General features: G+C 33.6%; 1 protein-coding gene across 1 annotated transcript in view; it reads right to left on the minus strand.

The window, feature by feature from the left end:
* Window positions 1-422: 422 nt before the first annotated feature.
* The window catches only part of LOC128676055 (limbic system-associated membrane protein-like), a 54,042-nt gene continuing 39,300 nt past the window's right edge, over window positions 423-15,164 (minus strand). Inside the window, exons 4-7 of the mRNA XM_053755987.2 lie at window positions 6,758-6,968; window positions 5,814-5,913; window positions 3,752-3,909; window positions 423-2,424 (exon numbers count right to left, since the gene is read on the minus strand). Of these exons, the coding sequence (XP_053611962.1) occupies window positions 2,183-2,424; window positions 3,752-3,909; window positions 5,814-5,913; window positions 6,758-6,968 (711 nt within the window). The 3' untranslated portion in view covers window positions 423-2,182. The remainder of the gene's footprint in view (window positions 2,425-3,751; window positions 3,910-5,813; window positions 5,914-6,757; window positions 6,969-15,164) is intronic.

The following is a 15,164-nucleotide window of genomic DNA, read 5'->3' on the forward strand; positions in this document are numbered from 1 at the left end:
TGTACCAGTCTTAAAATACGCGTTAAAAGAATAACTGATATTATACTTAGATTCCTTTTAAGAACTGTAATTCACGCGTGCGAAGTAGCGGTCAAAAGCTAGTTTTTTATATTATCATTGCCTTTTCTATTTCACACACTGGTTTATAAATTATCAACTAACGTGCAGATCTTACGATTTTCCTTCACCGGAAGCAAGTGGTGGTCGATGAAAACTACTACACATGAGTCAGACTGGAATACGAACTCATGTGGCACGAGTAGGATTAATATATATATTTTTTGCTTTGGATTTCTTAGATACCTGTTCTATTTCAAGTCATCAAAATAGGCTCTTGTTTTAAAAACCACCCTGTTTGTAGGAAATAAATAGACAAATTGATATAACACGTAAAATGTTTTATTTACAAAATTTATGTACAATTTCACTAACATTTTTACAACTTACCAATAATTAAATTACTGATAAATTAACCTTCTTAACAGTTACTTATTTCTTAAACGTGGTAGTAAATTAATGACAGGTAAAAGAATGTTTCGAATAAATGCGAATATTTTAAAATAAAAAATCATAAAAATATCTGTCTTTTCTTTGATATTTTAACAGGATTTTTTTTATCATAGCAAAACTGTTTTTTTTTCTTAAATTATACAAATTGAAAAGCACAGATTAATAGTTTAGTATATTGACATATTTCAATACTGCTTTCAAGTTAATATGATGTAAATTTGCCCCGTTGTTAGCTTTAAAAGAGTACTGCTTAGCAATTCTAAACTTATCAGTAACGAATAAAACTAACTGATGGGGCATATAATAATTATTAAAGTATTTGTTTGTTTTTTTTTTTGCAGACCTCTAATCTGTTAACATAGATTTGTAATTAGGTCTTCTCCTAAAAACCTAAGTCCTAGATTTCCGTCCTCGTTCGCACGGACGCTTTTCTAACGCGAAGTTGTTTTTATCTCGTGATAAGCGCTGAGCGTTAGACGATGTCAAATATCACTTAAATGAGGGATACAATAGCTTGTCTATTGAAGTGGCACGCAATACATATACATATTGTGTACACAATTTGTGAAATTTTCTTAATATTTCCTTTCAAACATGTATTAACAAGGAAAATGCTTGGCGTAAACCCATATGTGAACGCGCGTTATTTCACATTATCTTCAAATCATCTATGCACAGGTTTGAAACCAAGAATATGTTGTATTTTAATATTCGTACTGTACAAATTGATTTACGATTTACATTTGTACGAGCGTTTCGAACGCCGCAGCCTCGCTGCCATTACCACAACGAAATTTTCTCGAGATAGGAATCGTTTCTAAAATCAAACATTAATAATGTAGATAACAATAAACTAGTACTGATTCATTATTTTGTAAGTTATTTTATAAGTTTTGTGGTAATAAAATTAATATTTGTCTTTGTTGCAATGACAGTCCGCTGTGGCGGCAGTTGAAACGCTCGTTGGATCACCTTACACTTTAGTATATACAATGGATTGATATTCTCAATTTATTACGTATTACAAGTATATTAGTAACAGTTTTAGTCAGCTAAATTATATCGAGTTGATGATACATCAAAGAAACGGTTAAGTAAAATCTTTATCAAAAACATAGGTTTTTGATAAAGTTCGGTGTTGTTAATGGTGTGAATTTGAAATAGGATGTTGTTTGTTATATAATAATTGGAGCTTCATAACCGGGATTAATTCATGTATCAGTTAGGTAATGTGAACATGATTCTTCTCATCGCAAATACAGGTAGGTACATACATATTTATATAATTATTATTTTTTTATTATACTATAAAATGCGCTTACTCAGTACATAGTAGTGTCATATTTTGTGTGTGTAATCTTTTTAATTAGTGAGTTTTCAAAACTTGTACTGATCGAAAACAACTTTTATAAAATATTTTTCTAATGAACCAATATCGACGCCATATTTGGTAATTCAAAATATGTATTTATCACGTTGAGTTCGTAGACTAGAATTTATCGAAAGTTCCCGTCAAAAACGAAGCCATATTGTTGTCAATACTAATGATACGAATTGAATACCATTTATCAACTAGTAATGGGATACTTATTAATAATTCGTTTCTTTATACGTCAGTTTGTCTTACTCTAATTAACTAATTTAATAAAACGCATGTCCAAATTTAATTTGGTCATCTGGTAATGAATCTCCTAACAGGGTATTCCCAGAGAAGTTTTGTAATTATTATTAGATTTGAAAGTAATTTGTGTGTGAATATTAGAGTTTGTTGGAGGGTGTTCGTGAGGATTTTGTTCTGGGTTAGTTTGATGATGATGAGTGATGATGACAGGGTGGGGTTGACTCTCATCGCCTTGCTCTGCATGGCTGCTGGGCGCTCCCCGCTCACCACGTGGACCACCACTGATGCTGAATCTGTTAGAAAAGAAGAAATAATATAGTTTTACATATTTTACTGAGGAATAGAAAGAAATTCAGATTCAATATTCTTTATTCGACTTCGGATGATATACATCAGTTATTAACGTCAAAATTTACTTAAAACTATTTCTACCGCCTACTTACAAAACGCAGGTGAAGAAGAAGCGGCGCAACAGATTTCATTGCAGCATTTTCTCTAAAAGACGTCAAAATACCAATGTGGATCATATTTTAGTTGTATATAGTATATTTGTGTTTGTTTAAGTTAAGATATAAGATAACATAAGATAAGATAAGGAAGTTTAAGATAAGATCACGTAATAATGATGAATCTAACCTTAAGCACACACATGTTTGTGTTCTATGTAAGTTATAAAGAGTAATACACAACAAAGACCTTACAATTTGCACTCCTCGTATATATATACTTGTAACAGAAAAGTAAGTCTGCAAAATTAAAAAGTCTTTGTGTTTTTTGCAAAAAAGAAAAGAAGAAAAAATGCCATTTACGTGTTAAAGCCTGCCCCGATCCCAAACCGAACCTTTTAAGAGCACGTTAATTTTATTTAAATCTATATAAAAACTCAATCGCGTAGAAAAAATGGGGTGGAAAGAATACAAATCGCCGATAAGAGACAACAGAAACGGTAGATTTGAACACGTTGATTCAGTACTAAGGGAAAAGGGCGTGTGGAGACAAATGGGTTTTACGCAGCCGCGAGCAGAGATGTAGTGAAGAGAGCCCAAAGAAAAATGTATGTACTCGCCGGCCATCCATTAGACTATGCCAATTTTTTACCTCAGCAACACCTTTATCGCAAATAAAGTGCTCTTTCTACAACTGACTTGAAACACGATTTTGAGATCATAATAATAAAAACTACTTTTTCCAGAAAATATAACTAAAATTTCCTAGAAGATATTGCGCATTTATAAACACGAACTCAATGGAATATAATTAGTTACAGGAAATACGGTAAACAAATTCATAAGATAATGGAACGAGTTTCCCTGAAATCCAAGTTTAAATATAATGACAACTCGTAGAATCTACCCAGTCGAATTGTCACTTAAAGTAGTAAAGACTTTCCTCATTAAGTTATAATAACGTTGTTATATTTCTTTGGATTTTATTTTCATTGCCATGTACAGCACTGAAGTTAATAGCAGAAAAGGTAGGTAATACAGTAGCAGAAGAGCAAGAAGAATAGTTGACATGCCAATAAACATTTTGGCCGTGACCATTTGCTAGATCGCACTGGCTGTTACCTTTAGTCTCCTCTTCTGCTGCACTTATATACAAAATAGTAAATAAACTCACCAGAGCTACTGGGAGCACACGTGTAATTGCCAGAATCCCTGGGAGAAGCTCGTGCTATAAGCAGCCTGCTGGTTCGGGTTCTTTGTTCTGTCTCCACGCTGATGCCTCCTCGCTGAGCGTAGTTCACCACATGAGCACCGCGGTACCAGTAAATGAAGCTGCAGAGAAATGCTAGTGTTATCATCATACTGGAAAATAGCTTGGAGTAAAAGGGATTCTATCTCCCCATTTTAGTTAATTACTTTTTTCTATCCAGAATCGAATACACCAACAATGCAAAACTATTAAAATTTCCTTAATTGTAAAAGGTTTATTTCACTCTTAATCTTAAGTAATACATTTCATTTCTCATTATAAACTTCCATTGAAAGCTTCTGAATTTGTTAAAATCAACTTTGTTGGAAAGATTCCCAAGAATGTCGATTCCGTTTTCTTCAAACGATAAATTCTGAAATCTCAGACTGGACCATAGAGTAAATGAGAAACTAAAATGTTTTTGAGAGAATCGTCCTGTTCGCCTGCGACTAATTCAATTGTCGAGATCCTAAGAGGGTTTAGCAAAACATATTACCTACCTGAAGCTCTTTTGTAAAATACACATTTCCTATTTTAAAGATACATTTCTTCTTTTGTAAATTAATTATAATCACTTACTACAACAAATAAATTATTGTTGTTATTGTTTTGACAAAACACTATCGCATATAATCTGTAGAAACAATAACACAAAATGAAAAAATAAAAGCAATATGAATTACCTAATTAATTTTAGGTCTCTCGACTTTGACAAGGATATTTTTCTTTAATGAGCTAAATATATCTTGGCAATGTAGAAACCTAGCCTCAAGGGACTTAAGTATAACATAAAAGTAAACAAATTCAACAAAAACTGTAAATAATATGTGCTGTAAAACTGAAAAGTTTTTCGATCCTACCTCACTCGTTGGCTCGCCGCGTAAAATCCCACAATAAGATAGACGCCATTTTATTGTATGTTTTTAGTGGCGGAAAAGAATGCTAGAACACAACAAAAAGTACAAAAACCGTCCGTGATTTATTGCGGGTCCGTGGTTTAAGGTAAATGTCATATTACAACAATATTTCGGATTTTCTTCTCTCTGTACAAAAGATCCGACCTCAATGAACCGCGCAAATTTTGTTAGGGCGTTTATAATTTCTCTTGGAGATGATTTATTTCTATTTCGCAGAAGTATATCAAAGAAAAATATAAAATATAAGTTTTATTGGAGGTATAAGTCGTAAACCTTCACATTTATATCGTAGGATTCATTATTTATTCACCTAGAGAGACTTTCGCACAGAATTTAGGCCGAGTCCTTTAGGAAATCAAAACCTGTCAGTTATTAAGAACATTGTCCTTATTTTGAAGATAGTTTTTTTGCCTATTTATTGATCTTATTTGATATTTTAAGAATTATAAACAAAACCATATAAAATATTAATTATATTATTGTAAATTAACGACAATGTTCTATTTGTTACAGCTTTTCCAAAATTTTACATTCATCGTTTCTGCGACTAAAATTTGTTTTACTGTGCAACTAATTTCTGGTGGGTACACAAATATATTTAGTGTGTTTCTGTACCCAATCCGCGCCCGGGCTTCGCTCCTGTGGCAATTTCGGCAAAAAATTACCCAATTCTTGCTTTATTTCAGGGTTTGTTCTACCCGTGTACCAAAATTCATAACAATACGTCCAGTAGATTTTGCGTAAAAGAACACAAACATACATACACGATTAAAAATATACATCCTCACAAACTTTCGCATTTATAATATTAGTAGGAAGGATAATATGTACCATAATATATAATTATGTTATATATAATCAGCCAAAAATAAATGTACTACTCGTACATCAACTGATAGCGTCAAAAATTATATCACAAGTTTTAGATAGGGCTAACCGGCCAATTAGTTCAGGCAGATTTATGTAGCAATTAGTTTGTCTGTCGGATTACATATAATAATAATAAATGATGTATTGTAATTGAATATTATATAATAGCCATTACGACTCGACAAAAAAAAGTAAGTTACCTTGGCGGATCCGGCGCGTGCCTGGCGATACAAGTGAGGTTGATGTCAGACCCGGCTCTCACAAACAGCTCAGGCCCTGACAAGATCTCCGCCTTCGACACTGCAACAATATAAAAATGCGTAAAATTATGTACAGACAACGGCACATCAAGTCACTCTACAAAGCGGTAGTAACGATACATTTATTTGCTTTCAACTGTACAGGCAAAGATCGGTAAATGCCTGTCCAGGTGTAAAAAGTAAAATCTTAAAAGTAAATGAATCATTCGAGTGAATGATTCATTTGAATGTAAACTTTTTTGACTGAAAATCCATCAAAGATGAATACTTCCAATACCCTATATGATCTAGCCAGATCAGATAATAAATATTTATATATTAAATATAAATATTAGCCTCGATAGATAGTTTACTAAAACCGATAATGAATAATTTGCTACTTGGTACTATCTCCATTGTATTCGCAACAGTAAGCTGGGTATCTTGATCATACTTGATTGTTGCTATTAGATCTGTGAGCCATCTTACCTCGAGAATTCGCGATGAATATTAATTCCTAATATCCATTAATATTTATAGTTTATTCTATCTCATTTTGAGTTCCATTTTATTTATAGTTTATTCTATCTCAGTTTGGGTTTGGCAATTTGCCATTGAAACTTTCATAGATATTGAAAATTAATTTATCACCTATTTCGTTAACTTTTAATGACGAATCAGCGATTATGGCTAAATATTATTTTATGATGGCTGAAGCTTAAAACAACTTTTATTTTATTGCTTATTGAAATGTTATCGAATCGTTCTTGAAATTTATTTATGACAAGCAGAAAAATGCTTAGATTTTTCTTATTTATATCGATGTCAAAAATTTACCAACTACTGTAGGCATAAAAGGAAAGATAATGATAGTCTGTTTTAGCCAAATCTGGAAGAGTACCTACCAACAACAGTGAGTCTAAAAGACAAGCTGATCTTGGGCTCGGTGGACACTTGGCACTCGTAGCCGCCGGAGTCTCTTGGCTGTGCTGGTGCAACTCTGAGCGTCCATTCATCAGAGCCATCTGTGTGAAGTGCTGCAAAGCGCGCATCGCTACTGTAAGTATGGACTCCCACGGTCAGGATGTGGAGGTCGCGTTTGCGGATCCAGGATACCTAGGGAAAAAAATAGTTCGGTATATTGTTTTATCGCGGTTTTATTCCCCTTTCTTTGTCGATGGCATTTGACAAGATCAGGTCAAGTCATATCTTTTTAAAAATGAGCTACCACAATGGCTATTGGTGGCTACCATCAGGTCAGCCTGAGTGACATTGAGGACAAAGGAGCAGATGAGCTATTGATTGCCGCCGTAATAAATCAGATCCGTTAATAGGTTTAATACAATAAGATATTTTCTGAAAATGAGACATGAACTAACTGGACTGGATTGACTGGATGGTTTGAGAAAAATAGTGAAAGAAATAGACATATTACGAGTATTATAGATTATAAATAATGCGTCAATTGGAGACAACATACACAAGTAAACAATTCGATCTTCGACATTACCAAGAAATTAGTTGTGTTTATTTCTATATAGAATACGCCCCGATGCCGGACATATCCAAATAAACGTATAATATTATTTATTTTTAAATAATGAATGTATGAAGGGAACAAAAACTAGTCGTAAACCTTGTGCGTTGAATTTCCAAAGCACAGACACCGCTGGTGCACTACAGTGAATTGGGAGCTGTCAACTGTACTATGGCACAAAATAGAATTCTCTGGCGCTCCCCTCCTCAGTTTAAGAGATCAACCAAGATCCACTTTGAGGTCACTGAACCAACGAAAACTTCCAAAGAAATAGTTAAGTTTTATTATATAAGTCAAAGTATTTCACCTGATTCGCCGCGTTAAATAAGAAAGTCGCTAATCTGATCAACGACAAAATAAAGTTAATTTCGCTTGAGTACGCCGAAAGGGCGTCACTCCCAATATTCGATATCAACATCCGTGATTGACGTTTCATTACGAACCTTTGTTAAGAAAGGAATGAATTTGGAAATGGCTACATGCTGTTTCTTTTTATATACAATATATTAGTTTTGAAGAAGCGTTATATACTCATTTTCATTCCTAAATTACGAAATGTCATTATTTTAGTCTCAAGAAAACAGATATCGCTTTCGACTAAATAGGTAGTCTCCTCCCACACGAATTTACTTTTTGTTTGTTTCACAGAAGTTACATATCATTTTGATTGTTAATTCGCTGAATCATTTTCCATTTATACGGTGTAGGTACTTATAAATTAATGTAAATAGTAACGTCATCATGATCAACAAAGATACAACATTAAAGGAACAATAAATAGGAAATTGTAATAATTTTATCTCTTCAAATAACTATAATAGGATTTTGACAAAAAATATGTCAAAATAAAGTTACCTTTCTTAGCTTTCTTTGTTATCTTTCAATTAGAAGAAGCATGTAACATAAATGCTTGCCAAAATTGAAAAATAAAATCCTAAAGACAAACTCCCAGCAATATTACTCAGAAAGTTGAGCCAGAATCTTACAAGGACGCGGCGAAATAGTTTCCACATTGAGCGGATTCTTGCATTAAGTTGTTGCGGGTAGGCGTCGTTTTGAACCGTAGACAGAGAAAAATATAGACTCCGTTACATCTTCCATTTCGTTCACACAAGAAAGAGATGCCACGAAGTGAGTGAGACAGAGCGCTGAGATCTCCCTCATCAATCTGCCACTGCTCGGGCCAATCTGCCACTTTGTATCAGACAGATTAGCCGAATTGATCCCCGAGCCAAGTGTATGGATTCACACTTGATTGAGGCATCTTCCCGAAGTTGTATGGAAATGCTACACATCAGTACATCGACGTCTGTAAAGTTTCCTTGGTCTATGTTTTCAACAGACGGTTGACTGAAGCTCCAATTAAATGCAACGTTAGCCAAGCGCGCACCGGAGCGAGCTGGGGACCGGGGTTTAGGGCTGTTAGCTGATTTTAACCTTTTACAAAAGGCGTTACCATTGGTAATTTCGAGAGACATCTAGAATTTAAAAAAATATAGCCAGAAAATCCTTAGAACTTTTTAATATAAAGGCGTAAAATGTGTGTTATATTAAAATTCCTTCACCAGTAGATCTACACCATTCCCGTGTATCTTATGCCATCTTATGTTATTCCAATATTCCTACGGAAATGAAGCCTCGAGACGTGTCGTAGACGATATTCTGATTTTGTATTTTTATTAGTTATAAATGAATTGTATAATCAATTTTGTCCAAACGTCCATAGGCTATTTGCTGTAGACATCATAATTTATATACATGTTGACACTAGCATTGTTGTGGGCTATATAAACCTATATGGTCTTATGATATTTGACTCTAATTAATTGTTATTGAGCAAATAATTGCTCCCTTGTTTATGCTATTGTGGTGCATTAATTATGTGGCCATTTAGTATTAGTATGTAACAGTGACGCAGGAAGTAAACTAGATGATGCTAAGAAGTAAAATTGTTAGAAAAACATTTGGGGTACTTTCTTCTTTATTGTTAAGTGGATAAAATCATCTCACTCGCAATAATTAGCTAAACTCTGGTATTCTACTTATTTGGAAACTATAAATGTAGATCCTACGTGTCGTGTGATCCTATTTCAGGTAGCATTCAATATCAATGAAATAAAAAGATAAATATACGCGTTTATCTTGCGTGATGAACTATCAAAAAACTTCACATTCTCACATATTTATATCCTTATTTGGCTCCAAACTTCCCCGTTTATATTATTAGGAGTATAGGATATAGGTATTCCAAAAAAAAGCAGTAAAGTGCGAGTCGGACTCGTGTGCCCTTTAATATAAATATAATTACGTAAGCAAACTTAAATTTGCAAGCGTATTTACTATTTTTCTATGAAATTAATTATTACAAGTAAAAATTTGTTATAAATGACGATTTTTTTCTTTGTCTTGTTACGATTTGTTCAATGTAAATCCAAACTTCTAACGAAAAGGTACCTAAAGTACCCTATATAGGTTTTGATTCCATTGTGAAATCGCAAATATTCCACATTAACCGTCATGTTTTTTGATGTTTTTCTTATAGGTCTGATTTTTTCACAGCTGAAATTCGGTGTACCTAAGTGTAGTATTAGTGTATAAAATTTAATAAAATATATTAAAGTATATATATCATATATAACATGGCTCATAAATATCACTATTATAAGAAAAACCTAGATATTATATTTCGCTCATCGTTGCGGCCCGGCAACCCTATTTCAGCAATTAATCTACATAATTAACTTCCAGCAGTACAAATTAGTATGAATAAATCACAAATTACGAGCATAAAAATATTATAATCAGTTTTAATAGCACAAGTTAAAAGCACATGGAAGCAATTTATATGGAAAGATTATAGGAGCTTTGTTGTTATACTCGAGGACTTAGACAAATATATTTCATATTTTATTTTGACTTCCTTAATAAGCGAAATCACTGCACGCTGTTTTAACATCAAAAATGTCCAATTTAAGTAATAAAAACAAAACAATTTCAGTAACATAATAACGCACGTAGAAAAATAAGTAGTGACTTTAATAATTCATGATAAAACAAGCTATTACGATAGCCCTAAGGTTTATAGCCGTAGGCTGAGATGTATCGATATTTCAAAGAATACGTGTGAAAAATACAGAAACTTATATGCGATTGAGACCCTTCTACGCAATCCAGAAATGAGATATCAATCTTCTGTGAAGGTGTTTATTGCAAAAATATTGTTTTCTTGTCTTGTTTTGAGGCAATACACAACCGAGCTGGATTTTTTGTATAGAATCATTAGTGAAAAACTCATTTCATTGAAAGTATTTCCCAAGATATAAGAGATAAAATAACAATTCACATTTTGGCGAGTTTCTGACTTAAAACTCCCAACACTAACTGGACCTCCTGAAGTGTAATCGTTTATAAATTATCCCAGCGGTAAAAATTCAAATCAAAGTACAAAATCTACGCATACACAGGGAATGGGCAGTGGGACCGGAAGCTTCAACTATCACTATTATTTGAGTGCATAGTATTATACAAGTGTAGCGCTAGTGTTCGAGTGAGTTTTACAGAATACAAATTAGCCATATCCACGCGGATTCCGACGTGAGTTTTTTGACGTCTCTTACAGAATCGAAACACTGAAGGCGTTATGTTGAAGCGGGACTGGGCAAGTCACATCCAGCGAAGATTTAACGAGCCCCGGGCAAATTCATCTACAAGTTGGGTTACCATAAATAAGCGGCAACCTGGAAAACTAAAAATTAGATGACGAGACAATTTGGATAAATACCTATCTTACTAACTGGAAAAACCGGACCAAATGGAAATAATAGAGATGAAAACCTTTGCCCAGCAGTGTGACAATTAACGGCTCGTAACAATACTAATAATCAGAAGATATTAGGTAGTTACAACCAGAGTACAATATACAAACTGACTACATAGTAGTCGGAACCAAGTGTTGCCACAAAAAAAAAATATAATTTTCTAGGCACTTATTATTTTGTGTCGTGATGTGAAATCGGATGATATGTATTTTGTCAGTTCTCGCATGCGCGCTAACACATAATTTGTCCCGAGGGAAATCCAAGGCGTCTTATATGAAATTAAATTTACATTTCGCTGTTTACTCTCTATACCAGTTATATTACATTGTTCTCGAATAATCACGCCCAATTAATTTATACGGCAAAGATTACCCAATTTGTGAATAATGCGGGTTGAACGTTGCGCAGTGTTTACTTACTATTGGGTATTTATATTAATTTAGCTTTAATGTTTTAATGCAATACTTATCATTTAACATGAAAAAACTTTATGTAGAATGCCGCTAATACAATAGTCACAGAATTGTAATACATAGTTGTTAAAAATGGGTTGTACCAGACAACTTTGACGTTAACTTTAATATGCGCACCGCTTGTTGCAGTTAATATGCTGCTGTGGTGAAAACAAAGAAAAATTAAAATATTAAATTCGGCACTTGTACAAGTGCTCAACACAAAAATCCTTATACTCGGATGTCCTTTGTTTTAATCTCTGAGAGCTGGCGCTACAGAAACGTTGTTAACAAGAAGATTTGTTCAGAATTCTTGGCGCAGTGTCCTCAGTTGCTAGTGTAAAAGTACCTAACTTTAGTGCAAGTTTCAACAACAGAAATTTTCTTTGCTGAAAGGTTGCGTCCAATGGAAAACGTACAAAAAGTACCTCGAAAGTAATTTGTGACGTTACACAGGTAAATGTGCCTCCATTGTATGTGTTCTTATATTTTCTGCTTATTAAAAAAATATAATCGAAATATGATGATCGTACCCACATTAACCAAGAGTACAATAGATGACCTTGAAAAGTTCCGAGTGTGTTTTATTTAATTACAAACTTTTATATAGGTTCACTTGTCCCGATGTCTGTCTGTAATCTTGTGTGTCCTACAGAGTTGAAATATTCCACGTCGCTTTAGTTTTCTTGATAATACGATATTATGATACGCACGTCTCGATTTTGCATTCAGGATCGGCTCCCGACGAAAGAACTCCTCAATGGTTTACTGACAGCACGAATAAGATTTTTCGTCACACGTTGACTGCATTAAGATCTCTCTGACGACAATAAAAGAAAGCAAACATGTTTTGTAAAAATAATTGTTTGGATAAATTATATTTTCTGTCTGTCGGCGACTGTACCAATAAACATGATAAATACAAAAACACAATACACTATATGCAAAGTCAGTTGCGTGTTATGAGATTGTTTGAACTTATCCGTGATTTTTGTCATATTTATTATTCTTTGCCATATTGATAATCAAACAATATATTTATGTACTAGTAAAACCTTTGTTTTGTCTGCCGATTGATTTGCTATTTTAAGATCCAAAGTCTATCGCCACTTTTCAATACAACTAACACAGTTTTTTTAAAGTCTGTTCTATACACTCCTACCCTACCTTATTAATAAAAATCTTAATCTCAAGGCTAGATTACAGAATTACTTATTAATAAGTATTATAATGAATTCTGTGTTCCTCGGATTAGGCTTCAATAGTTATTTTTTGCTTTGCTCGTTTTTATAATTTCAATATTGAAATGAGTAGGAGGGATAAAACAAAGAATAATTCCAAGCATAATCAATGAACCACATAAGGCGAAACAATAACTGAAAGTCCGATTAACGCTGGAGGAAAAACTCCTAGAACGTTACATTTTAACCCTTCAACTAAAACCCAGTGTGCCATAAACGTCAGGCCATTATTAACAGGGCTGGAATCATAAAGTATTTTTACAAAATAATAAAATAAAAGAGAATCGTTGCGGCTGGCTTACTTCCAGAATCGACTCGCGGGCCTCGACCTAATTCTCTTTATTCTCTCGCGACGATCAGTGACATTCTCTTTAGCACTTAGTATAGTCCCACTTTTTTTCTATAATATTGTATTGTTATATATATATAAATATTTTTGTTTGTTTTTTTTTTTCTTAACGACCACTTCAAATATGTATGTCCTCAATTATGACCTAAAGAAAGCTGATAAAAACACCCATCATACAATATAATATAGGCAAAGACTTTTTAGCAATTATATACTAGATCTAAAATAATATTTCTTATGTTATTTTCGTCGCGATGTTTTCCTTCTTAGAAGCATGTCGGTCTGGAAGAACAAAACTGTTCAACAACTTTTGCCACCGATTGTACATAAAATCAAATCCCGGCCTGTTAAGTGGTATCGACATTGTACCGTGGAAGTGTCGTGTCCGATATATTGACAGCAGCTAATAGAATTCCTCTAGCATTTTATGGTGTATGCTTCCAGTACTGGAAGCCAGGAATTTTAGCCCGGCGATTTATGTGACGGCTTTATTTGTGCAAAATAAAAGAGGCGATTGGGTTTCGGCCTGTCACGAATTTTCGCCACTGACAAAGCGCTCGCGTGTCGAATGTGGGAGGCAAAAATGCGCCACGACAGGTATGATAATTGTTTTACCGCTATGTTCATCTTGTATTATTAAAAGTTATATGATTATATATATCATTTTTATATTCCCATATGAGAAATATTGTAGACATATTTGCGTATAATTTGAAATATTGGTGGTTACGTAGCTAAAACTTGATCTAGCTAGGTTCCATGTCTGGATTTTTTTTCATATTTTCCGAAAATACCGAGCTTTTGGAACACAGCTCACAATTATTAGTGCCACATGAGTTTGTATACCAATCTGACTCATGTGTAGTTTTGATAGACCACCACTTGCTTTCGGTGTAGGAAAACATCGTGAGGAAACCTGCGCTCTTTCTTCTTTTTCTTTCTTATTTCAATAATATCTATCTAATTTCTATATAATTTATTTCTTATTTTACATTGTTGGCCAAAGATCTCCCTTCGACTTATTACTTTTGCGGTATAGGGAGGTAAACAATCAAGAGGGGCATCTGATAGTAAGACAGTGATCCCCGCTACCTAAATACCAGATACACTCTTATTCCCTTCTATTTTAATAATAAAAAAAAACTAAAAGGACAAGTCTGATTTTCAACAAAAATACAGTCCGAATTTACACGAGAACCAACAAAAAGCAACGTAGTTAGCATAAATATTAGAACTTTTCACATTATTTAGCTCGGTCTGAACTAAACTAATCTCGTGCTATCATGACCTCTCTGGAAATTGTAACGCAGACGGACAGACAGATTTGATTGAAGTACTTGTAATAAAACTTGTTATAACTACTTTGGAGATTGAGTTGCAAAAGTAAAAATATGGCCCCTTGTCGGAGAGACCTGCGGGCAAAGTTTTGATAGCAAACAAACTGCGCTCTTTTTGACGCGGCGAAATGCGGTGTTTGATGCTCTGAAGCCTAAATAATACCTACACTTAGTCTACAGTGTACTACAACTTGGAATAAACGACAGAAGTTTCCATGTGATATACAGAAAGTCTACAAAGATTAGTTTCTTTTTTAAATAACTTTATTATTTACAACAAAATACAAAAAAAAATAATAACAAGGGCAAGTTAAGATAATAGTTACTGTAAATAAATAATAATGAAAATATTTGTTTAAATATTATTATCGACCTATAATTAAGTTAGATTAGATCAGACTTCGAGGGACAGAATGGGGACTATATTTAAACAATTAATTATATAATTCTTATTCCTTACACAAGAGAACCGTCTAGTCTACGACTGAGTATGAACCAAAATAATTACTTCTGAAGAGATATAAACTTCACTTATGTTAAATGCGTTTTAAAAAGGCCAACATCGAGACAACCTCAAC

This window comes from Plodia interpunctella, chromosome 15 (assembly GCF_027563975.2).
Source record: "Plodia interpunctella isolate USDA-ARS_2022_Savannah chromosome 15, ilPloInte3.2, whole genome shotgun sequence".
NCBI lineage: Eukaryota > Metazoa > Arthropoda > Insecta > Lepidoptera > Pyralidae > Plodia > Plodia interpunctella.